This window comes from Meles meles, chromosome 3 (assembly GCF_922984935.1).
Source record: "Meles meles chromosome 3, mMelMel3.1 paternal haplotype, whole genome shotgun sequence".
NCBI lineage: Eukaryota > Metazoa > Chordata > Mammalia > Carnivora > Mustelidae > Meles > Meles meles.
The window spans coordinates 50,275,985-50,302,653 of record NC_060068.1 but is presented as its reverse complement, the minus strand read 5'-3'; the positions used below and the strand labels follow the sequence as shown (position 1 = coordinate 50,302,653).

At 37.1% G+C, this 26,669-nt stretch overlaps 1 protein-coding gene across 1 annotated transcript; it reads right to left on the bottom strand.

Moving 5' to 3' along the window:
- Nucleotides 1-2,261: 2,261 nt before the first annotated feature.
- LOC123937985 (histone-binding protein RBBP4-like) lies at nt 2,262-4,524 on the bottom strand. Its single transcript, XM_045998878.1, has one exon. The coding sequence runs from the start codon at nt 4,457-4,459 to the stop codon at nt 3,182-3,184; it is 1,278 nt and encodes a 425-aa protein (XP_045854834.1). The 5' UTR covers nt 4,460-4,524; the 3' UTR covers nt 2,262-3,181.
- Nucleotides 4,525-26,669: the final 22,145 nt, after the last annotated feature.

The following is a 26,669-nucleotide window of genomic DNA, read 5'->3' as shown; positions in this document are numbered from 1 at the left end:
TGCTCTTTCTGTCAAATAAATAAATAAAATAATTTTTTAAAAGTTGGATTGGTTTCAAACTCCACTCACTATTAACCTAAGGAATGTTATTACATTTGTCAATGAAATAAAAAATAAATTTTTAGCTTGAAATGCAATTTCAACTATTGAAATAGTTAAAAATTTAATGGCTGTGGGGCGCCTGGGTGGCTCAGTGGATTAAAGCCTCTGCCTTCGGCTCGGGTCGTGATCCCAAGATCGTGGTATGGAGCCTCTGCTTGGCAGGGAGCCTGCTTCCTCCTCTCTCTCTCTGCCTGCCTCTCTGCCTACTTGTTATCTCTGTCTGTCAAATAAATAAATAAAATCTTTAAAAGAAAGTTTAATGGATGTAAAATGTGTTTCAGAATTTAAATACCTACCTGTATGAATAAACGTTCTTGTTAATGATAATTTACAAGAATTTAAAGAGAATATTGCCAAGCCTTCATCAGGGAATTGTGTATAATCATTTTCAAGCATAAATCCATATACATATTTACAAAAAAAAGTTCTGTCCATGGAAGCAAGATAAACTTTCTAATAAAAAAGTCGGAAAGTATTTATTCACAAGTTGGAAGTTTTATTCAATTTTAATGATTAATATCTTCCCCAATTCTTATATTTTATTTTCTTATAAAGAAATGTAATTATTATTTTCTTCATATTCCATATAGGCAATGCTAAACTCCTTCCATTTTACTTCAGGCAAACATTGGTGGAGTCCCACTGAAGAGATGGTTCTCAATTAAGTGACTACGAGGGGACGAAGGCTGTGTAGAGAGGTCAGAAAATTATAACTATCTGTACTTTGAAAAAAATCCATAGGATATTCTAAAATGTACTCTGTTCTCAAACTGAGAGAAAAGAATGCTCTGAAGTTAGAAATATGATAGCGATGACTGCCATCACCATTATATGATTATAATATCATTATATCATTTTATTTGCCAGATTAAATAATTAACTCATTGCAATTTTATATATGATTTATTGCTATCTTCTACCTTACATTGGTAAGGATTATAAAGCATGACCACATACAATTTGAAATACAATAAGACAACCACCATATGACACTTCTGTGTACTACCTAGAATTCCTAAGAATTCAGCTTAAAATAATTATTGGACAAGTGCTCAGACATGTATGTTCAAAGCTGTTCAACTATTTTATAACAGTGAGAAACTGAAAAAAAAACCCCTTAATGTCCAACAATAGAAAACTGGTTAAGTGTTATTATAATATTAAAACACCATGTAGTTATTAAGTGCAGGGTTTGGAAAGGACTATTTGTGTCTACTGTACTCAAAGTCAGCTGGGGTAGCACTAAGGCTAGGGACTGTATTATGAAGTATTTGGTGACTCACACTGTGCATTTCTTTCTCTTTCTCTCTGCTCTCTTTCTCCTCTCTTTGTCTCTCTCCCTCTCTTGCTCTGTTTCCCTTTTTCCCTCCCTTCCTCTCTCATTATCTATCCGTCTCAATCTCTGCCCCTTTCTCAGTTATTCCACATGATCTCTATAGCTTGAATTTTTCAGGTTAGCCAGACTTCTTACATATATGTTAGGGCTCCCAATGTAGGTGTATTTTCCAAAAGGGAAAGAGCCAAGTAGAACCTGTGGTCGCCTTTTATAATCTATTTTCAAAATAACCATAGTATTATTCTGCCATGTTACATTCCTTACAATTAAGTCACTAAGGCAGCCTTATTCAGGAGGGAGAACAATTAAACTCCAGCTTTGGGTAAGACGGGATGGGAATATCAACAAATTAAAAAACATGCTTTAAAACATCTATACGATATATGCTCACTGACTTTTTTTTTAAAAGATTTTATTTATTCATTTGACAGACAGAGATCACAAGCAGACAGAGAGGCAGGCAGAGAGAGAGGAAAAGAAGCAGGCTCCCCGCTGCGCAGACAGCCTGATGCGGGACTCGATCCCAGGATCCTGAGATCATGACCTGAGGTGAAGGCAAAAGCTTTAACCCACTGAGCCACCCAGGTGCCCTGCTTACTGACTTTTTAAAAAGTCTTTATATATTATGAGAAAATGTTACAAAACCTATATATACGTTAATCACTATACATATACATATGTACATACAAATATATATGAACATGCATATATATATATGAATGTGAAAGTAATTAATTAGTAAACCAAGTATTATCTCAATGTTATGCATCAAAGTATTAGCAGGGTTTTTTATTTGTTTTGTTGTTTTATTGTTTTTTTTTTTTACGTAGAAAAGCAATTTATTCCATTATAAGCAATTACACAGTTAGTCATGGAGAGTAACAGGCCTGCTGGTGAAACAGGTCACCCAAAATAGAGATGGTACCAAACTAGTGGTCAAGGACTAACTCCTAAGAAAAAAAAAAAAAAGCAACTCTTACCCAGGATTAATTTAATTTTAAAAACAAATACAAGCTATCAATTCACTCTTCTCAACTCAACTGGACAGTCTACCTGTGGTATGACTGTCAGGTAAAAACATACATCTTTACAACTTGGTGGTCCCAAGTTTTTAAAAAAAAACCATTTCACAGAAAGGAAAGAAATAAGAAAACAGCTCAAGAAATACACTAACAAGCAAAAATATATGGGGAAAGAGGAATACATAGTTTTGACTTAACTGAAGAAACTGAGAGGAGACTGGTCTACATAGGGAAATGTGCATCCTGGAAAGTCAGGTGTGAAAACTTTAGAATAGGAATTTATATGACTTGAATCTCCCCCATTTCCTGAATAAAAACGACATCTTGTGGTATTTATACTTCATGGCTCAGACACCTACCTCACTTGGCTCTATCCTTCCTCACTTTAGCCTTTACTTAAAAGGAGTCTGTAAAACTTGGGGATATAGCCTAAGAAGAAAAATAACCACACCCAATATTCCCCTTTCTGTGGCTACTTTAGACCTTTGTTACTAGAAAATTCCTGAAGAAAATTTAAATATAAGTCTGTGGCTTTACTGAATCAAGTCCCCCAGTTAATATTTAGAAAACACCCTCTGTTTGGGCTAGTAACATCGTTGATGGTACCTATCATAGAGGGATAGCCAAACAAAGTCTGTGTCTCAAAACCAGTGTTAAATCAATCTCAGGGTTGAGAGGGGAAAAAAAGGGGAGTCTAAAATCACAAGAAGTGCAGACATATCTAGGACCCTTGTCCTTCTGGATCCACGCTTCCTTCAGGATCTTCATCATTGTAAATGTTCTCTGCCATTTGCCACACTTGCATGATATTGTCTTCTGATACAGAACAAATCACCCAAGGTTCATTGGGATTCCAGGAGAAATCAGATATCTTGGCAGTGTGACTGCCGTGAATAAACAACAATTCTGGTGGCCCATCTTCTGCATCTTCCGGGGATTGTTCCTCTCCAATTTTACTTAAATCCCAAACATTCAGTCTGCAATCAGTACCACTGGAAGCCAAAATGGTCTCATTGTGAGGCGACCACTGAACCTGGAATATTTCATCCTTATATGATTCAAAGGAATGCAACTTCAGTTTCAGATTTCTCAGATCCCACAAGGCAACAGTCTTGTCAGCTGATCCTGTGGCCAGAATGAACTCACTGTAAGGATTGAAAGATAGGCAGTTTACTCCAGCAGTGTGAGCATCAACTGAGTGGCTTGGTTTGGAAGTATTGTTTGAACGAGTATCCCAGATCATAAGTTTCTGATCATCAGCAACTGACCCAAACAGAGACTCATGGAGCAGATGCCAGGAAACATCTTCTACTACTGCTGTATGCCCTGTAAAGATGGTCTTCGCATCCACAACTTTTCCTTCCTTTGGAAGAGCACTGATGTCCCAGAGGCAGATGGTGTGGTCGTCTGAAGCGCTAAGTAAATGCCCACTGAGATTTGGGTTCCAAGAAAGTCCATAGCCTTCCTTCTGATGTCCACGCAGACGCAAGTCTGGGTTGCACTCTCCAGAAGGGTCTGGTTTGGAAGGATGTTTTGTATAGTCAAAAACAAGAACATCACTGGATGGAGTCTTTGTCGCAATGATGCAAGGGTTCTGGGGCATATAACGTGCCCGGTTTACTTCTCCTTCATGGTTGATCTTGATCTCTATTTCAATTTTTCCACTAACTGAGCCAAAACCTCCAAATTCTCCTTTCTCACTGTCGTAGTGTGAAGCATCAAACTGAGCATCATCGTTAGGGAGCTGCACACTGGCTATCACAAGATGGTTTTGTTCATTCGACGTGTGTGTTCCCAGGACAAGTCGATGAATGCTGAAGTCTTTCCCTTCTGGTCTGGTTACATCTGGAAGCCACTGCGCAGTTAGGCTAGGCCACTCCAGGGCATGGGTCATCACCAAATCGTAAAGAAAAGGGGTGTTCTTTTTCCATATTTTGTACTCTTCGTTGATCACACGTTCTTCTACTGCGTCATCAAAGGCTGCTTCCTTGTCAGCCATGGCGGGCAGGCAAGCCGGGGGGATCCCGGGGTCGAGCGTTGCGGGAGGGGCGGGGAGGCTACGGGCGCCTGCTCAGCAGGGTTTTTTTGTGGGGGTAGATGAGTCAAATGGCAAATCCATTTATTTTGGTTGTTCTGCAGTCTTTCAGTAATTTTAGCAAACATACACCACTGTAAAATTTGTAAGCAATACACAAATAATCATTTTTGTGGAGCACTGGGGAGATACTATTTCTCAGAAAAAGATGTTTTATACATGAGGAGGTAAAATTTTCACTAACCACTAATTTGCTTATTAGCAAGTCTCTAAAAGGTGGGTTCAGAGTTGTACTTCTTAATTTTTCTTGTGGAACTTCTTTAACCCCTTAAAAATAAGCCAGCTCTTCTCAGTTAAAGATCTGAACAACAAATATGTATTCAGTCCCCACAGAGAATAGAGCTTCAAGGTACACAGAAAACTTTAAATGGTGACATATCCTCAATATACTTCAAGAGAAATAGAGAAAAGAAGTAACAAAAGAAACAAGAGTTAAAAGTATAAAAATTTAATAATTTAATTATGAGGATTTAAAAGGGAGAGAAATAGCAGCTATTCTTATTTAATTAATGGATCCCCTGCTCTTATTTCTTCCAAATTTAGTTTCCTAAGGACCACCAACATTTCTGGCGGAGAAGGGACAAAGCATTATATGTAAACTTTTATGCACACTTCCAGAAAATATCACACACAGCGATTTTCCCAGTGCCAAGGATGTATGCCATTTCCTTGGGGTTTGCTCCAGAAGAGGACCCCATTCAGGGTCAAAAACAGATTAGAACTTACTTATTTTTGGGCGCCTGGGTGGCTCAATGGGTTAAGCTGCTGCCTTCAACTCAGGTCATGATCTCCGGGTCCTGGGATCGAGTCCCAAATCGGGCTCTATTCTCAGCAGGGAGCCTGCTTCCCTCTCACTCTCTCTCTGCCTGCCTCTCTATCTACTTGTGATCTCTCTCTGTCAAATAAATAAATAAAATTTTTTTAAAAAAAAGAACTTACTTATTTTTTAAAAAATAAAGAATTAAACTTATTTTTCACCGACTACATCCTGAGCTCTGTGCTAAACACTGGAAACAGAGGCACCCTAATGATTTATAGTCCAGTAGTAGAAATAAACATACAATATGGTGCCAGCATGAAAATATGTTTGAAGTATAAACCAGAGTGTAAAAAGACTTCTCATTCTACCTAGAGAAGAGTGAGCAGAATAGTAGTTTAAAGATGGAAATATGAGAAGGACAACAGTTTGTATTTATAAAGTTCATGTCTCCGTAGGCAGGGACCTTAAGGAGGAAATCTATATATGAGATTTCTGGAAGCCTGGTGAAGAGAACTATTTGAGGGTAAGATCTTTTAACATTGTACCACAAAGATTTAAAAGGTCATTAAACTACCTTCCTTTGATACAGCCATCTAAAATCTCACTAAAATATCAATGGAAAAGTATGATAGCTAGTAATTATTGGTATTTACTATGTGGTAGGTAAGATTCAGAGAGCTGTACATATATCTTATAAGTATATCATTTATATGTATAATTAATGTTTATATGTCATTTATATTTTATATTTTTTATATTTTATATTGATATTTTATATTTTATTTATTATTTATATATTATATATATTATATATTAATTATATAATAATATATAATTAATATATATACATTGTATTTATTATTTATATATTTATTTTATATTTTTATATTTTTTATATTTAAAATTTTTTTTTAATTTTATGTCATTTATACCCCCATAGGACTATTATTATTATTCTTACATTATGAATCAAGTAACTGAGGAACAGAGAGGTTAAGTAATTTTCCCAAGTTCATTCTGCTAGTAAGTAGCTGAGCCAGTATTCCATCCCAGATAATTTGGTCCCAAGACCAGGATATAGCAAATTTGCCTCACAACTCATCATATTGAAAATTGGGACCAGTGAAAATATTTCCAGATCCAAAGAAAAACTTCCAGATACTATAATTTTTATGGAACTGTATTGAAATTGTTACCGGCCACCCATGTGATAACTCTGAAAGTAGGCAGGAAAATCCTTTGTCACAATCCTCACTGAGGACTTTTAACTGAGGAATAACAGGTAATTGCTAATTTGCTTTCCAAAAAGGATGATTCCTGTTAACTTCAGTTAACTTCGTTTTGATGTGTGGGGTTTGCACATATAGGCTAGATTGCAGGAAGACAGTTGAATTCTAAAAGTTAAGGGCTGCCACTCGTAATCTTCCTTTTTACCCTTTTCCTTAGTTGGCCCTTCGTTCAGTAATCTGAAGGAATGGTTTACTATCAGTTTGGTGGGGGTGCAGGAAGACTATATATTTCAGCTAAGTCCAGCCTTCATCAATGACTGCAGCTCATCATTGGGCACGGTTTGGCATGGAAACTGAGCGCTTGGTTAACACAGCAACTTACTGAAAGTAGACTCACAACACTGATCATCTATCCCTGTATCAGAGCTCTGGAACTAGGCCTCTGGCCAAGAGACAGCTATCACCTTCCTGATGCAAACTCAGTTCTGGACTCTGAACCACAGAAACAGGAAAAGACACCTGTTGTTGGTACTCCTGCAACCCTCTTCCTCACCACCTCTCATTCTGCTCCTGGGAGGAGTAGCTGTACCACTACCTTCAGCTCTCTGTGAACACCTGCTGCTGGAAAGCAACAAAATCCATCCTTAACTAGCAGAAGTGCACTCATCTCCACTCACCTAAATCTCTAATCCAGGTGCACCCAAGAAAGAACAAGCAAGAGATAATGGCTGTTAGTTGGGTATTTCTGGCTATGGGGAACAGAGAAGAAATCCTTAGTCTTCAAGTTTCTCTGAGTCTAACCTTTGCTCTCTTCTCTTGTGATTATAAGAGATGGCATCTGAGAGGCAGGTTCCTGTTCACCCCACCACTTCTCCAGCTTGAGGGAGAAAGGGATTTCCTCTGCAGCCCCATCTATCCCACACCATCATATTTCATTTCGAAGCAGCACTTACTTAACAGTTTGCTTTTCTATGGAAGTGCTAAAATTCACAGATGCTGTCGATCAAGCATGCTATTTAAGGTTTTCCTGTCAATGATAAGATGAAAATAGGGATAGAACATTGGAACACAATTCTCAATTGCAGGGAATTTCCTGAGAGCCATATATAGAAACAATATTTTTATCCAAAGGTAAAACTATTGGCAGAGCTATTATTATCTCTTCTCAGATCACTTAATTTTTTAAACTAGTATTTTTAATACTATTTTTTTAAACTATTTAATTTTTAAAACTATTATATTTATTTTAAACTATTATTTATAATTTCTTCTCTAATCTTTCATCCACCCTCAATTTCAGGCCAAGAATTTTGGGCCAAGTTAATGAAACAGGGATATAACAGGAATACTAAGAGTATCATTTTTTCTTCGGCTTTCTTTACTGGAAACTTTAAGGAAATGATTAATTTGCAAGTTTTCTTAACTTTCCCCCTACAGGACTTGCTGCATATGAGGTAACTGCGATGACAAATACCCTTTTTTACTACTCTGGCTTCACTGCAATAAGAAAGATCCCTTTCTTATTTTTCTGAATGGAAAGGAATTTTCTAATTGGCGAAAGATACGATTGGCTGTGGCACTGCTGAGTATGCCAAGGCAAGAGGTAGGCCATGTCTCCTAGCAATGCAACCTGAATAACAACATAGTGATGGCCTGAAAAGGCATTTTGGCTAAGGTGCACCATTGACACTCCCAAATAGCCAAAGGCATGATTTCAATAAATAACAGAGTTTAAGTTTTACTAACTCCTTCGAACTTTTGATTTTCTTCATGCTGAAGAGAGAGACTTTGGCTTTCCAATCAGATTGTGGAAAAAATTATTCCTTCATTTGTACTTGCATCAGTGAAAATTGTGAAAATTTTGGAAAGAAACCAAAGGAAAATCATTCCATTAAAATCAACTTTTTTTTCTGTAAGTTATTTTTAAAAATGAGTAATAACTTTTTGAAATTCCCAAACTAGAGGGTATATATTTTGGAGAAAGGAAAGAATGAAAATAATGATTTTAGGAATTCCCCCAAATCAGAAAACTTAAATCATTATAAACAATGAATGACACTTCAATAGAGAATAAAGAAAAAAGGGTATTCTGGTTTTGGACAACATGTTTTTACCTTAGATGAAAAAATTATATAGGTATGTTTTCAAACCATACAAATAAAGGAGTTCTTACAGCAGTCTACACCATTTTTTTTCTTCAAAATTCATGTAAGAACCTAATAAAAGTGACCTGTCCTTTCTCCATGCACCTGTGTACACATTTACTCTATTTTCAACTTATACCCTAACTAGTCTGCTATTCTCTTACTGTTTTGTGTATGTAAACCTAACATCCACAATAAGTTACAAACTCTTTAAGGTTGGAGAATGTGTTCTCACAATGTCTAATACTACCTATACAATAAGCATTATGTTAAAAATACTTCATGGTTTATTAACCCATTCTTCCCTCTGATAAAATTCTTTTTTAATAGATTTCATATCCAAAGTGTTGTGATGTGAAGATAAATATGTGACAAGAAAGTACATTGCCAGCCAGAAGACTCTGGGGATAAAACAGTTCCTAATCATCACTATAATAATTTAGCAAGTACAAAGAGGTACACGACCTCTCATTCACTGATGCCTTTAGCATTGATTTAATGTCCTCCTCTGACCCCAGACTTTCCAGTAACCTGGCAGAGAGCCTTGTCTACATGAATGACCTGTCCAAAGCATGGTAATTGTTTTTTAACCTCTCATTTTCCAATGTATCTTTTATATATTTGTAAACTACTTCATAGCTAGATACAAAAAATTATTATCTTACATAATTATCCACTCTGGAAACATTAAGTCTTCCAATTCTTTGAGCATGATCTCAAGCCATGCCAGCTCTATCACGTATACCTTCCTAACAAAGCTTTTTGATTCTCTGTTTTCTCCCAGTCCTTCTTCCTCTCCTCACCTCCTCTCACATATACCATCTCTTCATCCTCTGTCTTGCCAATATTATTGGCTGTTTTGGCCCTTTTTTTTTCTGTCGCATCTCTCTGGGAAAAAAAAAATCTGGACCAATACAAAAGCCCATCTGCATCAGAGTTGTTGAGCATTACTGTTGAAAATCATATAGAATAATATTATAGATTTCTATAAAACTAGAAATTCATGTTCTTTGACTTTAGTCAGACCCTCCACACTGGTCAGAAGCTGTTTCTCTATTTAGTTTTACCTCTGAATCTCCACACCAGCAATTTATTACAATGTGCTGGATTTCTATTATTTTGCCTCTCCAGAATAGGATCATCTCTTCATCTGAGAAATTCTCCTTTGAATGGGAGATGGCACCATTGCACAGAGCATGTGTGGACACAGTGTGTACTGTGGATTGACCAGGGTGGACATGAAGGGCAAGGCTGAGCAGACTTAATTCTCCACTCACAAGCCATCCTTGATTCATACAGAAAAAACTTTATTAATTCAGTTCTTCTGGAGATATTTTTACACTGGAACTGGGGAAGAAGAAGGATAAGACAGAAAGGGGAAGAGGAAAAGGACAACCACAATTACAGTTAAAACAAATAAACATTAACACCCAGAGGCCCCTTTTTCTGGGAGACAGGATCTAAACTTCAATGCATCTGAAGCTGAGCCAGTGTTCTTTTTTTCTCACTGAAGTAGAATCAACATACAATGTTATAGTAGTTTCAAGTATACAACATACTGATTGAACAATTCTGTATCATCTCACACCTGTCAGAATGGCTAAAATAAAAAAATATATAATAAATAACATGTGTTGGTGAGGATATGGAGAAAAAACGAATCCTCTTGCACTGTTGGGAATGCAAACTGGAGCAGCCACTGTGGAAAATAGCACAGAGGTTCCTCAAAAAGTTAAAACTAGAATTAGCCTATGATCCATGATGTCCACTACTGGATAGAACACAAAAGCACGAATTTGAAGGTATATGCAACCCCTGTGTTTATTGCAGCATTGTTTACAATAGCCGAGATAGGGAAGTTTCCTCAATGGATGAGTGGATAAAAAAGATGTGAAAAGATGTGATGTATATATGCATATGTGTATCTATTGGGGGGTGGGGTGGAGAAGGTCTTAAGCACTATCAAACAGACTGCCATTTTGAGCATTCACAACTTTCCCCACACACCCAGCCATCACCCTTCTCGCTTGGAAAATCAGCTTAATTTTCAGTTTAAAGAGACGATATAAGTCTTTAAAGAGGAAATCCCTCAAATTCCTGCCATCACAATGCACATTTCCACATCACACATCCCCCCTTCCTCTGTCTCTTAAAAACGTGGAAGAGAAGGGAGAGCAAGATGGTGGAACAGGAGACCTAAATTTCATCTGGACCCTGCAATTCAGCTAGATAGTTATCAAACCATTCTGAACAGCTACAAATTCAACATGAGAGACAAGAGAAGAAAAGCAGCAATTCTAGGAACAGAAAAGCGACCACTTTCTAGAAGGTAGGACATGCGAAGAATCGAATCCAAAGTGATACATGGGAAGATAGACCACGGGATGGGGCTAGCTCCCTACAAGTGAGAGAGCAGTGGAGCACAAAATTGGAAGCTTTCGATGTCTGCTCCACTGAGGGATGTCACTCCAGAGGCTGAGCTGGGGTGGAGCCCTCATGGGGACAGTGTGGTCTCAGGACCTGCAGGGTCACAGAAAACTGGGGGTCCCCCCATCCTCCACCGACAGGAGTGCGACAGGAGTGGTGTGGGAGCATGCTGCAGGAATCTGCTAGGTTTGGAGACTCCAAATGGGGATGTATGCCAGAGATAGAAATGCTCAGTCACAGGCTGGATGAGCATGGAGTGTGTCCAGAGAACAGGGAGACCAGAGTAATTGGCTGCTTCTGTCTGAGTGTGCAGTAAGGAGTGGGGTCCTGAGCTCTTGTCTCCTACAGGACCAGAGATTGGGAGGCCACCATTTTCATAGCCATCCTCCAAAGCTGTATGGAAAGGGCTCAGGGAACAAAAGCTACAACGCAAAACCGAGCAGATTACTTAGCCTGGCCCCAAGCAAAGGTGGTAGGGCAAAGACATTTGAGAATCATGGCAAAAGGCACCTATCTCTGAGAAGATCAGCAAGAGCACCCAGCCAAGAAAAGTTCAACAATCAGTGAGGACTGCAGAACTCCAGAGTGAGGGGAAAGCAACACACAGAATTCATGGCTTTTCCCCCATGATTCTTTAATATTTCAAAGTTAAACTTTTAAAATTTTCATTATATTTTTCTTTTTATACTTTTCTTTTTTTAAATTTTTCCTCTTCCTATTTTAACCTATTTTAAATATTTTATCTTATCAATACCATTTTAAAATGTTTTTTAATTTTCAATTTTTATAGTCACATTCTATCCCCTCACTATATTTAACCTTATTTTTTGGTCACATATAAGTTTATCTTTCCTTAAAATTTTGGATACAGTTTCTTCTAATAGACCAAAATATACCCTAAATCTAGCATACGGCTTTGTTCTAGTCTCCAGCCTGATCACATTCTCTCCCATTTTTTTCCCTTTTTTTCAACCAACTTCTTATCTTATCAAATTCTTTCTTAAGATCTTTTTAAATTTTCATCTTTACAGTCATATTATATCCCTTCATCATGTTTACCCTTATTTTATATACATATATAGTTTCTTTTCTTTCTTTAAAATTTTAGGAGAAAGTTCCTTCTAACAGAGCAAAATACATCCAAAATCAAGAGTGTGGCTCTGTTCTATTCACCAGCTTAATCATGTATTTTTCCTCTTTTTTGCCTTTCCTCTTCCCCTGGTTTTAGGTCTCTATTGATTTGATTAGTGCATATTTTTCTTGGGTCATTGTTACCCTTTTAGCATTTTGTTCTCTCATTCATAATTCTTCTCTGGACAAAATGATAACATGAAAAAACTCACCCTTCAAAAAAGGAACAAGAGGCAGTGCTAACTGCTGGGGACCTAATCAATAAAGACATTAGTAAGATGTCAGAACTAGAGTTCGGAATGACAATTATGAAGATACTAGCTAGGATTCAAAAAAGCATAGACGATACTAGGGAATCCTTTTCAGGAGAAATAAAATCGCTTCCTGGAGATATAAAAGAACTAAAGTCTAAACAAGTTGAAATCAAAAAAAATTAATGAGGTCCAATAAAAAATGGAGTCTCTTACTGCTAGGATCAATGAGGCAGAAGAGATAATTAGTGATATAGAAGACTAAATTATGGAGAATAAGGAAGCTGAGAAAAAGAGAGATAAACAACTACTAGATCACACGGGGAGCATTCTAGAAATAAGTGATACCATAAGATGAAAAAATATTAGAATAATTGGGGTCCCAAAAGGAGAAGAAAGAGAAAGAGGGGCAGAAGGTGTATTGGAGCAAATTAGAGCAGAGAACTTCCCTAATTTGGGGAAGGAAACAGGCATCAGAATCCAGGAGGCACAGAAAATTCCCCCTCAAAATCAATGAAAATAGGTCAAAACCCCATCATCTAATACTAAAACTTACAAGTCTCAGAGACAGAGAAAATCCTGAAAGAAGCTCAGGACAAGAGGTCTGTAAACTACAATGGTAGAAACATTAGACTGACAGTAGACTTATCCACAGAGACCTGGCAGGCCAAGAAGGACTGGCATGCTATATTCAGATCACTAAAGGAGAAAAATATGCAGCCAAGAATACTATTTCCTAGACTATCATTAGAAATAGAAGGAGAAATAAAAAGCTTCCAGGGCAAACAAAAATTGAAAGAATTTACAAACACCAAACCAGCCCTACAGGAAATATTGAAAGGGGTTCTTTAAGCAAAGAGAGATCCTAAAAGTAATAGGCCAGAAAGGAACAGAGACAACATACAATAACAATCACCTTATGCAATACAATGGCACTGAATTCATATTTTTCAATAGTTACCCTGAATGTAAATGAACTAAATGCCTTAATCAAAAGACACAGGGTATCAGAATGGATTAAAAAAAAACAAGACCCATCAATATGCTGTCTGCAAGAGACTCATTTTAGACCCAAAGACACCTCTCGATTTAAAGTGAAGGGTGTAGAAAATAATTTACCATGCTAATGAACATCAAAAGAAAGCTGGAATGACAATCCTGATATCAGACAATTAGATTTTAAACCAAAGACTACAATAAGAGATGAGGAAGGACTCTATATGATACTTAAAGGGTCTGCCCAACAAGAAGATCTAACAATTTTAAATATCTATGCCCCTAACATGGGAGCAGCCAACTATGTAAATCAATTAACAACAAAATCAAAGAAATACATAGACAATAATAAAATAATAGTAGGGGACTTTAACTCCCCACAGTGAAATGGACAGATCATCTAAGCAAACGTTCAATAAGGAAATAAAGGCTTTAAATGACACATTGGACCAGATGAACATCATAGACAAATTCAGAATATTCCATCCCAAAGCAACAGAAATACACATTCTTCTCTAGCACACATGGAATATTCTCCAGAATAGATCACATCCTGGGTCATAAATCAGGTCTCAACCAGTATCAAAAGATTGGGATCATTCCCTGCATATTTTCAGACCACAATGCTTTGAAACAACAGCTCAACCACAAGAGGAGAGTTGGAAAGAACTCAAATACATGGAGGCTAAAAGCATCCTACTAAAGAATAAATGGGTCAACCAGGAAATTAAAGAAGAACTAAGAAAATTCATGGAAACAAATGAAATTGAAAACACAACTGTTCAAAATCTTTGGGACACAGCAAAGGTGGTCCTGAGAGGAACATATAGAGCAATACAAGTCTTTCTCAATAAACAAGAAAGGTCTCAAATACACAACCTAACCCTACACCTAAAGGAGCTGTAGAAAGAATAGTAAGGAATACCTAAATCCAGCAGGAGAAGAGAAATAATAAGCACCAGAGCAGAAATCAATGAAATAGAAACCAAAAAAAAAAAAAAAAAAAAACCACTAGAACAGATCAACGAAACTAGGAGCCAAAGGATCCGAATTTTTCTTTAAAATTTATTTATTTATTTATTTGACAGAGATTGAGAGAGAGAAAGAGACCACAAATAGGCAGAGTGGCAGGCAGAGGGAGAGGGAGAAGCAGGCTCCACACTGAGCAGGGAGCCCCATATGGGACTTGATCCCAGGACCCTGGCATCATAACTGAGCTGAAGGCAGACGCCTACCTGACAGAGCCACACAGGCACCCAGATTCGAATCTTTCTTATAGACTACTCTTCTCTAGGATTCCCCAGTTTAAAAGAAACGTTGTAAGCCTCTTATCTCCTATAGCTTAACTTCTATTTGAATGTTTCAATTCTTGTTTTGGAATTAAGAGATAGATGCAAAGATGGCTCTTAATCTTATTTAGGCTATGGTCCCCAATGAACATTTCATGAGACCATTAGAATGCCTCCCAAGAAAAATGCAAACAAAATATGAATTCAATTTCACTGAGGTCCAAGGATTCCCTAACACTATCTAGAAATTCACTGAAGAAACCCTTTAGCCAGTTAGGACTTTGTAAAATGGGATATCCTCCCAAAATGTATATTCTAAAACTGCTTATCTCAGAAAGAATTTTATTTGTTCTTCTTACATTGGAATATCAGCACATAACTAATGTACTTAATTTATACAAATTCAGCCATTAAAAATAATAATTATTAAATTTTGCAAATATAATCTGTAAAAATAATAATTATTATAATAATATAAATAAGGCAGGTGATGGCTCTGCCAGTCATTCTATAAGCCTAAGCTAGAGAGAGAGCACAACATCAAAGTGATGAACCTATTGCCCTCAGTGGGTGTTTCTGGCAAAACAGAACTCTTACTTTGCTAAGCATTCTAGTTCACATTAATATAGCTCCTAAACCCTAGCAACTTATCTGGCACATAATAGAAAAAAAAAATTGATTTGGGAGGCGCCTGGGTAGCTCAGTCAGTTAAGCATCTAAGCATCTGCCTTGGGCTCAGGTCATGATCCCAGGGTCCTGGGATGGAGCCCTGCATCAGGCTCCCTGCTCAGCAGGCAGTATGCTTCTCCCTCTGCCTTTTCCCTTGGCTGTGTTCTCTCTCTCTCTCTCTCCTCTCTCTTTCTCTTTCAAATAAATAAATAAAATCATTCAAAAAATCGATTTTTTTTTTCTGCTGAGCTGGTATATTTGTTTTTTTTTTTTTACGTCCTAGTATCCAATTGCTCTCCCAAACCTTTTTAGTATCTTGATTTCCCTTTTAGGTGGAATTTCCCCATGATTAAGGTTCTCATGGGAAGGCAATTTCTAACTCCTGTCTTTCATGGTAACAGACCATTACAAAAGCCAAGAGAGGTGGATTTTTTTTCTTTGTCTGACTCTTGGTACAACTAAGAAGTGAGCACATAAACTAAGCTTGACCAATCAGAACTTTAAATCATAAGAAAAGGATGCAGAGATGGAATAACTATTTGAAGGCCTACTAATTGTAGTAAACCACTGAAGCATGAACCAGACTGTCCCTGCAGTCTAACCTTTTCTAAAGATCTCTTGATTTTTGCCCATTTGCCAAATCTAGTTACCATTGATTCCTAATGAAGAATAATCCCCCATAATCTTCTAATAAACAACTCTTTGCTTAAAAATGCCAGAGGCAGTGTTTGTTGCCGACAACAAAAAAAATATTAATACTCTAGAGGAAAAACTAGCCAAGATGGACCTATGGAGAAACATCAGTGTCACTTGATGTGACAATTCAGGTAGCAACTTCTTTAAGAGAATTTCAGATACAATTTTGTCTATGAGATTTTTACCTTACATGCTGACTGGAAACTAAGTTCCATATAATAAGTGACAGGAATGCAGTACTATGCATCACAGTGAGATACTGGATGAACTTAAATGTTCTACAATAGGGGAATATCTAAAAATTAAAATCTATAGCTTATGTATGGATTATTATGTAACCAATAAAAATCATGTTATAGAATAATAAAAAATAACATTGAAAAATATTCCTGCTATATTATTACCAAATAGTTTGGCTAGTATGACTCTATTTTTACTCATTCTTACCTTTAGAAAAGTGGCTAAAAACGTTATATATAGTGTGAGTTTATGAGTGATTTTTTTCTAATGTTTTTATTTATCTTAAAATTCTCTTGAAATTAACAAATATTATCTTTGAAATTAGGTTTTAAATACTCTGATAATGTTACTGTAAATAAAAAAGCCTAATGCTTTTCCCTTCTATTTTCCCAGATAAATCTTTACTTTCCCAATATAGTTAAAAAGGATAAAATCCTGCTTTAAAAAAAAAATTACAGGGGTGCCTGGGTGGCTCAAGTGGCTAAGCAGCCGTCCCTTTATTTCAGCTCAGGTCATGATCTCAGAGTCCTGGGATTAAGACCCACGGTCAAGATCCATGGTCAAGTCCCATGATCAAGCCCTGAATTGAGTCAGGCTCTGCACTCAGCAGGGAATCTGCTTGAGATTCTCTCCCTCTGTCTCCTTCTGCCCCTCTCACAGCTCACGCTCTCTCTCTCTTTCTCTCTGTCTCTTTTTCTCTCTAAAGTAAATAAATAAATCTTAAAAAAAATTATAGCTCAAGCTATGGAAAAATTTCATGGAAATAAATTTATAAAATGTCTCTTAACAATTTATCTTATTAGTTTGATGTGAATATCTCATCAGCTGACTGGTTTAAAGTTTTTTTTTTTTCTTTTAGCTTTATGTTTCAGAAATTAAGATTCCAAAAAAGCTCAGATTTAGGATAAAAATTCCCCTATTGGATCATTCTTTTTTTCCTGGATGGCAACCCAAATGACACAAGTCTTAATAATCACATGACAACAAGTAGAATTCATTTAGAAAATAAAATACTTGGGGTGTGTGGATGGCTCAGTCAGTTAAGCATCTGTCTTCTGCTCAGGTAATAATCTCAGGGTCCTGGGATGAGTTGCACATAATCGGGCTCTCTTCTCAGCAGGGAGTCTGCTTTTCCCTCTGCCCCCGTCTGTTCTCTCTCTCTCTCTCTCCCTCAAACTCTCTCTCAAATAAATGATTAAAATTTTTTAAATTAATTAAATAAAATTTAAAGGAAAACAAATTAATTAATTTGAAATGACAGCCATGGTTGGGAATAAGTCTCAATAGGCCATATCCTCTGTAAATCTCTTGTAATCTTAATAATTAGTTTTTGTTATTGTTGGCGGTGGTGCTTTTGGCATGGGCAATGAACCCAGAGGAATATTCACCAGGAGTTCTGAATGCTCAATTTTATTACTAGTTTTCAATATATAATAATTACCATCTATTAATTATTTATTTCATAAGGTGGAAAATGTCTTTGATGCTTCTATCCATTATGTAGAATTTTCACAAAATCTTTGTACAGTGAACACATAATCCCTATTGTGCTGATAAGGAAAGATCACAGAGGTGACTGTGGCTAGTTAGTGGTAGAGAGAGATCTGCCCATCAGTCTTTCTGCTATAATTTACTGTGGTGCATAAACTAGTTCTCAGAGATCATTCATCAATATAAAGTGGAAATTTGGGGAAGTGTATGTAGTAAAAGGTAGGCACAGTTGACTATTCAAGCTGGATTTCAGAAGATGACACCTGGGGAAGCTCTGTCAGGGTCCATAGATTGTCTCATATCCATGTACCTGTAACTTAGTAAAGCAGCTCCTTCATAAAAACTCATTACAAAGTAATGAATGCTGCTGGAATCAGCAGTATTACATAGAATGTTAGTATAAAGAATCATCAAGTATAAAGTAGATGCATAACATTATCAGTCAATTGATATGATGAGTTATTTAACATACATATGATATATATAAAGTATGCACACTTATACTTACATATATATAAGTAAACAATATTCTAATTACTCAGGAAAAAGACTACTATTACTATCGAAAATCAAAATACATTTTAGAAAATTGAGCACACAGATATTTTAGGATATTAAAAACTATAAAGGCACTAGAAAAAATATAAATTGCCATTTTCTAAGTATAAAAAGAAATTATAAAGTTTAAAACATTTGTAGTAAAAAATACAATATCGGGGCACCTGGGTGGCTCAGTGGGTTAAAGCCTCTGCCTTCAGGTCAGGTTATGATCCCAGGGTCCTGGGATTGAGCCCCACATTGGGCTCTCTGCTCAGCAGGGAGCCTGCTTCCTCTTCTCTCTCTGCCTGCCTCTCTGCCTACTTGTGATCTCTGTCTGTCAAATAAATAAATAAAGTCTTTTAAAAAAAATACAATATACAAAAGAAAACAAGAAACTGAGTAAAATGTTTGCAGCAAATTGGTAGCAAAAGGGCTGCTATCCTTACACATAAGAAATTCTATGAAATTATTAAGCAACTCCCAGGTAAGAGGAAGCTGTGGGGCACTTTTCACACACACACACACACACACACACACACACACACACACACACATCCCACCACCACACACACATTCTTGCTCTCTTCCTGCTCCAAACATACAGCAATAACTGATAACATATTCTTAAATATAATTTTTAAAAGACATAGCCTTAACAATTTTTTAAATAGGTAAAATTTCACTGTAGTCCAGAAACAGAACCAAATAAGCAGTTAGCTGGGCTGAAGTCTGTCTCTGGGCCTGGAAGCAGGAAGAGACACTTGAAATGACATTCTGTGGGAAATGAAAACTCAGAGTGCTCCACATTGGCTAAGCTAAGGGATCAGCATTAGACTCATTGCTTGGTAATTGGGAAAAGGTTAGATCCCTCCTCTGTGCAAAGACAGACTGGAAGAAAAACTAAAATATAAAAGAAACTATTGTTACCATGTCATCTATTGCTTATATAATGCTTTTTCCCTAATAATCAGTGATGTTGACCATCTTTTCATGTGCCCATTGGCCATCTGTATGTCTTCTTTGAAGAAGTGGTTATTCATGTCTTCTGCCAATTTTTTTAGTTGGATTATTTGATTCTGTGGTGCTGAAATGTATGTTCTTTATATATTTTTGATACTAACCCCTTATCAGATGTATCATTTGCAGATGTCTTCTCCCATTCACTAGATTGTCTTTTTGTTTTGATAATTGTTTCCTTTACTGTGCAGTATAAAATTTTATTTTATCTATTAACTACACAATAGTTTATTTTGTGTTCACTTCCCTTGCCTCAAAAAACATAACTAGAAAAATGTTGCTACTTCCAGTGTCAAAAAAATCACTACCTATGCTCTTTTCTAGGATTTTTGTGGTTTCAGGCCTCAGTTTAGGTCTTTAATGCATTTTGAATTGAATTTGTATATGATATAAGTGGTCCAGTTTCATTTGCTTGCATGTAGCTGTGCAGTTTTCCCAACACCTTTTGTTGAAGTGATTGTCTTTTTCCAATTGGATATTCTTTCTGGCTTTGTTGAAGATTAATTGATCATATAGTTGAGGGTTTATTTCTGAGTTCTCTATTCTGTTCCTTTGATCTATGTGTCTATTTTTGTGCCAGTACCTTACTGTCTCGAATACTAAAGCTCTGTGATACAACTTGAATTCCAGAACTGTGATGCCTCCATCTTTGCTCTTCTTTTTAAAGACTACTTTGGCAATTGGGGTATTTTGTGGTTCAATACAAATTTTTGGATTGTTTGTTTTAGCTCTGGTGGTATTTTGAAAGACATTGCATTAAATGTGTGGATTACTTGGATAGCATAGACATTGTAACAATATTTGATCTTCCAATCCATGAGTATGGAATGTCTTTCCACTTGTTTGTGTCATCTTTAAATTTCTTTCAGCAGTGTTTTATAGCGTTTGGAATATAGATCCTTCACCTCTTTGGTTGGATTTATTCCTAGGAATCTTTTGTATTCTGTGACTTTACGAATTCATATATCAGTTCTGGCAGCTTTTGGTAGATTTTGAGGGGTTTTCTTTTTTTTTTTTTAACTTTTATTTATTTATTTATTTTTAAAATTTCTTTTCAGTGTTCCAGAATTCATTGTTTATGCACCACATCCAGTGCTCCATGCAATACGTAATATTATTACATATTGCTATATATATATATATATATATATATATATATAAATACCCACCACCAGGCTCACCCAACCTCCCACCCTCCTCCCCTCCAAAACTCAGATTGTGTGAGTCCACAGTCTCTCATGGTTTGTCTCCTTGGGGGGTTTCCTATATATAGTATCATACCATCTGCAAATACTAAAAATTTTACTTCTTTCATGCTGATTTGCATTTTCTTTCTTTTTGTTGTCTGACTGCTATGGTGAGGACTTCGAGTACTATGTTAAATAACAGAGTAAGAGTGGACATCCCTGTCTTGATCCTGACCATAGAGGAAAAGTTCTCAGTTTTTCTCCATTGAGGATAATACTAGCTGTGAATTTTTCATATATTTCCTTTATTATGTTGAGGTATGTTCCCTCTAAACCTACTTTGTTGAGGTTTTTTTTTAAATTTTTGTTTATTTATTTGTCAGAAAAAAAGACCACAAGCAGGGGAAATGGCAGGAAGAGCATATGGAACTGGATGAGGGAGAAGCAGGTTCCTCACTGACCAAAGAGCCCCATGTGGGACTTGACCCTAGCACCCTGGGATCATGATCTGAGCTGAAGGCAGATGCTTAACCAAATGAGCCACACAGGCATCTTTGTTGAGGGTTTTAAGCATAAATGGATTTTGTACTTTGTCAAATGCTTTTTCTGCATGTATTGAGATGATCATATAGCTTCTATTCCGTCTTTTATTAATGTGGTATATCACGTTGATTGACTTGCAAATATTGAACCACACTTACAAGCCAGGAATAGATCCCACTTGATCATGGTGACTTGTTTAATGTATTGTTGGATTCAGCTGCTAGTATTTTATTGAGGATTTTGCATCTATGTTCATCAGGGATAGCACCCATTAGTGATGTTATTCCTCTCATATCCAGGATTAATGGGTTCTGGAATCGAGGGATGGAAATGGATGTAGTGGTATCCTTCACTATTGTTCCTAGAGACCCACTAGAAAATGCTTTTCTTCTTGGTCCTACATTCTTATGCTTTGCTGGCCTAGAGGTCTTAATTACAGAGGGAGGAATGCTTCCACCAGGAGTCACAATGAGTCCATTGAACTGGCCTCTTTGGGCTACTCATGCTTCTGAGTCAAAACACAAGGAAGTGAGGTATTGTGCTGACTGGGGTGACTGATCCTGACTACCACGGAAAATACGGATTGCTACTTCACAATGGAAGAAGAAAGAGTATGTCTAGATACAAGACATCCCTTGGATATCTTTCAGGACATCGTGCTGCCTCCTTGGATTCCTAAGTAATTTCATCAGAGCCAGTTCAACTGTAGAGCCAAATTTGCAATCAGTACTAACCACTTAACAAATAGTTTTTTTTTTATATTAAAACCATTTGATCTTACAGAATCACAGATTTAACTGCAAGTAGCAGAAGCAGCCTCAATGTCATTGACCTAAAACTTTGCATATTTTCTTGTCGCCCTTGTTGGTAAGCTGGTGGGTTCTCAATAGACACCTCCTGTTTTATTCCAGCTGTAGCTCAAAATGGGAGGTATATTAAATTCATCTAGAATGCTTTCTAAAAATACCCACATCTAGGGACACCTATGTGGCTCAGTCAGCTAAGCATCTGCCTTTAGCTCAGGTCATGATCCCAGGGTCCTGGGATTGAGCTCCCTATTTGGCTCCCTGCTCAGTGGGGAGTCTGCTTATCTCTGTGTCTCTGTCCCTCCTCCCAGCTTGTTCTCTCTCTCCCTCTGATAAAAATAAATAAAATCTTTATAGAACCCCTCTGAATATTTCTTGCAGTGCCAGCTTGGTGGTCACATACTCTTTTAAACTTTGCTGGTCTTGGAAGCCCTTTATCTCTCCATCCATTTTGAGTGTCAGTCTGGCTGGATAAAGAATTCTTAGCTACATGTTCTTCTCATTTAGTGCCCCGAATACATCTTGCCAGCTCTTTCTGGCTTGCCAGGTTTCTGTGGATAGGTCTGATGTTATTCTGATGGGTTTTCCTCTGTACTTAAGGAATCTCTTGCCCCTAGCTTCTTTCAAGAGCTCCTGTCTAAAATTATGATTCGTCATTTTCACAATCAGGTGTCTTGAGGTCTTTCTAGATTCCATGATCTTGGGGGCGGACCTTTCTGCCTCTAGTACACGAACGCTGGTTCCATTCGCCAGATTGGGAACATTTTCATGGAGTATTTGTTCAACTATATCTTCTAGTCTTCTTTCTTTCTCCTCCCCCTCAGGTATTCCAATAATTCTGATGTTGGAATATTTCATGGCATCATTTATTTCCCTAATTCTGTTTTCATGGCTTCTAAGCTGTTTGTTCCAGGCTTCCTCCTGATCTTTTTTCTCTATCAGTTTGTCCTCCAGATCACTAATTCTATCTTCTGCCTCAGTTACCCTAGCTTTTGGAGAATTTAGATTAGACTGAAACTCATTGGGAGCATTGTTAACATCATCCCTGGTGGCTTTCACTTCTGCCCTAATCAATTCCATTTTGTCATCAAAGGTTTTCTCCAACCTAGTTATTGCCTGAATAACCGTTTGCCTGAATTCCCTTTCCGACATACTGTTTATGTCCATATCCAAAAGCTCTAATGGAGAGGGCCCAGTCTCTGAATTTTTCTTCTGTTGGGCATTCCTTCTCCTAGTAATTTTGGTGAGAGATGGCTTAACGGATGTGTAACTGAATGTATCAACTGTGGTGCAGGCAAGGTGCCCTCTGGAATGCTTCTGAGCAATCAAGAGTCCCCACCAAAAAGAAAGAAAAAAGGAAAAAAGAGAGAGGGGGGAAAAGAGAAAGATAAAATAAAAGAGAAGCCCCAGCCTGAATGGGCCCCAAAGGTAATATTTATAAAGTATAAAAACAAAAACAGACAAAAAAAAGACCGACAAAACTAGATGACAAAAGATAAATAAATAAATAAATAAAAGAACCCCATCAAAATGAACCCCAAGTATAAGATTTATATACTATCAGAACAAAAACAAATACACAGAAATGCTGACAGAAGAAAAAGATGGGAGAGTGGTTATAAATTCTCAGTGTGGGCGAGGAAGGTTATTTTTATTCTTCCTGGATGTATATTGATATCTTTGTTAAAGGACTCAACTTTCCTGGGATAAAGGGGGATTAAAACTGGTTTATATATAGGGGTAGCATTGATTGGGGAAAGGGGATTACCTTGAAGCTTTTTTCTATATGAATATTTTAAAAATAAAGTAAAATTTAAAAAATTTAAAAATAGAAAAGCAAAAGAAAAACACAGGTACATGTATCAAAAAAGTTCAGGTTAAAGGGTTATTATGGAATTTGATGTACTGAACATCTCACTGTGATGCCTGCCACATGGTTTTTCAGGGAATCTCGCTAGAGTATTAAAATTGGCAATGAAGAAGTCAAACTCTCAAAAAAAAAAAAAAAAGAAGTCAAACTCTCTCTCTTCGCAGATGACATGATACTTTATATGGAAAACCCAAAATACTCTACTCCCAAACTACTAGAACTCATACAGCAATTCAGTAATGTGGCAGGATACAAAGTCAATGTACAGAAATCAGTGGCTTTCTTATACACCAACAATGAAAATACAGAAAGGGAAATTAGAGAATCAATTCCATTTACTAAAGCACCAAGAACCATAAGATACCTGGGAATAAACCTAACCAAAGAGGTAAAGGATCTGTACTCAAGGAACTACAGAACACACATGAAAGATATTGAAGAAGACACAAAAAGATGGAAGACCATTCCATGCTCATGGATTGGAAAAATAAACGTTAAAATGTCTATACTGCCTAGAGCAATCTATACTTTAATGCCACTCCGATCAAAATTCCACCGGCATTTTTCAAAGAGCTGGAGCAAACAATCCTAAAATTTGTATGGAATCAGAAGAGACCCTGAATTGCTAAGGATATGTTGAAAAAGAAAAACAAAATTGGGGCATCATGTTGCCTGATTTCAAGCTTTACAGCAAAGCTGTGATCACTAAGACAGCATGGTACTGGCATAAAAAGACACAAGGACCAGTGGAACAGAGTAAAGAGCCCAGATATGGACCCTCAACTCTATGGTCGAATAATCTTTGACAAAGCAGGAAAAAATATACAGTGGAAAAAAGACAGTCTCTTCAATAAATGGTGCTGGGAAAACTGGACAGCTATATGTAGAAGAATGAAACTCAACCATTCTCTTACACGGTACACAAAGATAAACTCGAAATGGATAAAAGACCTCAATGTGAGGCAGGAATTCATCAGAATCATAGAAAAAACATAGGTAGTAACCTCTTCGATATCAGCCACAGCAACTTCTTTCAAGATATGTCTCCAAAGGCAAAGGAAACAAAAGTGAAAATGAAATTTTGGGACTTCATCAAGATCAAAAGCTTCTGCACAGCAAAGGAAACAGTCAAAAAAACAAAGCGGCAACCCACAGACATACTGTCATTTGTGAAATGACAGTACAGACAAAAGGTTGATATCCAGGATCTATAAAGAACTTCTCAAACTCAACACACACAAAACAAATCATGTCAAAAAATGGGCAGAAGTGGTGCCTGGGTGGCTCAGTGGGTTAAAGCCTCTGCCTTCAGCTCGGGTCATGATCCTAGGGTCCTGGGATCAAGCCCTGCATCCGGCTTCCTGCTCAGCGGAGAGCCTGCTTCCCCTTCTCTCTCTGCCTACCTCTCTGCCTACTTGTGATCTCTGTCAAATAAATTTTTTAAAATCTTTAAAAAACTTTATAAAGATTTTTTTAAAAATATTTAAAAATGGGCAGAAGATATGAACAGATACTTCTCCAATGAAGACATACAAATGGCTAACAGACAAATGAAAAAATGTTCATCATCACTAGCCATCAGGGAAATTCAAACTAAAACCACATTGAGATCCCACTTTACACCAGTTAGAAGGGCCAAAATTAACAAGACAGTAAATAATGTGTATTGGAGAGGATGTGGAGAAAAGGGAACCCTCTTACTCTGTTGGTGGGAATGCAAGTTGGTGCAGCCAACTTTGGAAAACAGTGTGGAGGGTCCTTAAGAAATTAAAAATAGAGCTTCCCTATGACCCTGCAAATGCACTACTGGGTATTTACCCCAAAGATACAGATGTAGTAAAAAGAAGGGCCTTCTGTACCCCCAAGGTTCATAGCAGCAATGGCCATGGTTGCCAAATGGTGGAAAGAACCAAGATGCCCTTCAACGGATGAATAGATAAGGAAGATGTGGTCCATATACACTATGAAGTATTATGCCTCCATCAGAAAGGATGAATACCCAACTTTTGTATCAACATGGCCGGGACTGGAAGAGATTATGCTGAGTGAAATAAGTCAAGCAGAGAGAGTCAAGTATCATATTGTTTCATTTATTTGTGGAGCATAAGAAATAACATGGAGGACATGGGGAGATGGAGAAGAGAAGGGAGTTGGGGGAAGTTGGAAGGGGAGATGAACCATGAGAGACTATGGACTCTGAAAAACAACCTGAGGGTTTTGAAGGGGCGGGGGTTGGGAGGTTGGGGAAGCAGGTGGTGGGTAATAGAAAGGGCATGTATTGCATGGAGCACTGGGTGTGGTGCAAAAACAATGAATACTGTTACGCTGAAAATAAACAAATTTTTTTAAAAAGTTAAAAAAAAAGATATCATAAAATGAACTTTTTCTGCTTTCCACCATCTCTGTAAACTTTTGCCAGTGCATTAATCTTCCTTTTCTCTGGATAAAAACTCCATTAAACCTCAAAAAAAAAAGCACCCATTTATTAGAAATATTTTCATTTGCTGAATTATTTATAATTCTCCCCTATTTACTCTACAAAAATACAAAAATAGTCTTCTAAAAATTTAGCTTTACACAAAATCAGATTGACGTTTCTTATCTACTGCTTCAACATTTTTCTCTTTCCTTTTTTTTTTAACTTTATTTATTTATTTGTCAGAGAGACAGAGAGAGAAAGCACATTTAGGTAGCTTAGGGGGAACAGCACACTTAGGGGAGAACAGCAGGCAGAGTGAGAAGAAGGCTCCCCGTTAAGCAAGGAGCCCTTTCTGGGACTCAATTCCAGGACCCGGGATCATGACCTGAGCTGAAGGCAGCTTAAGTGA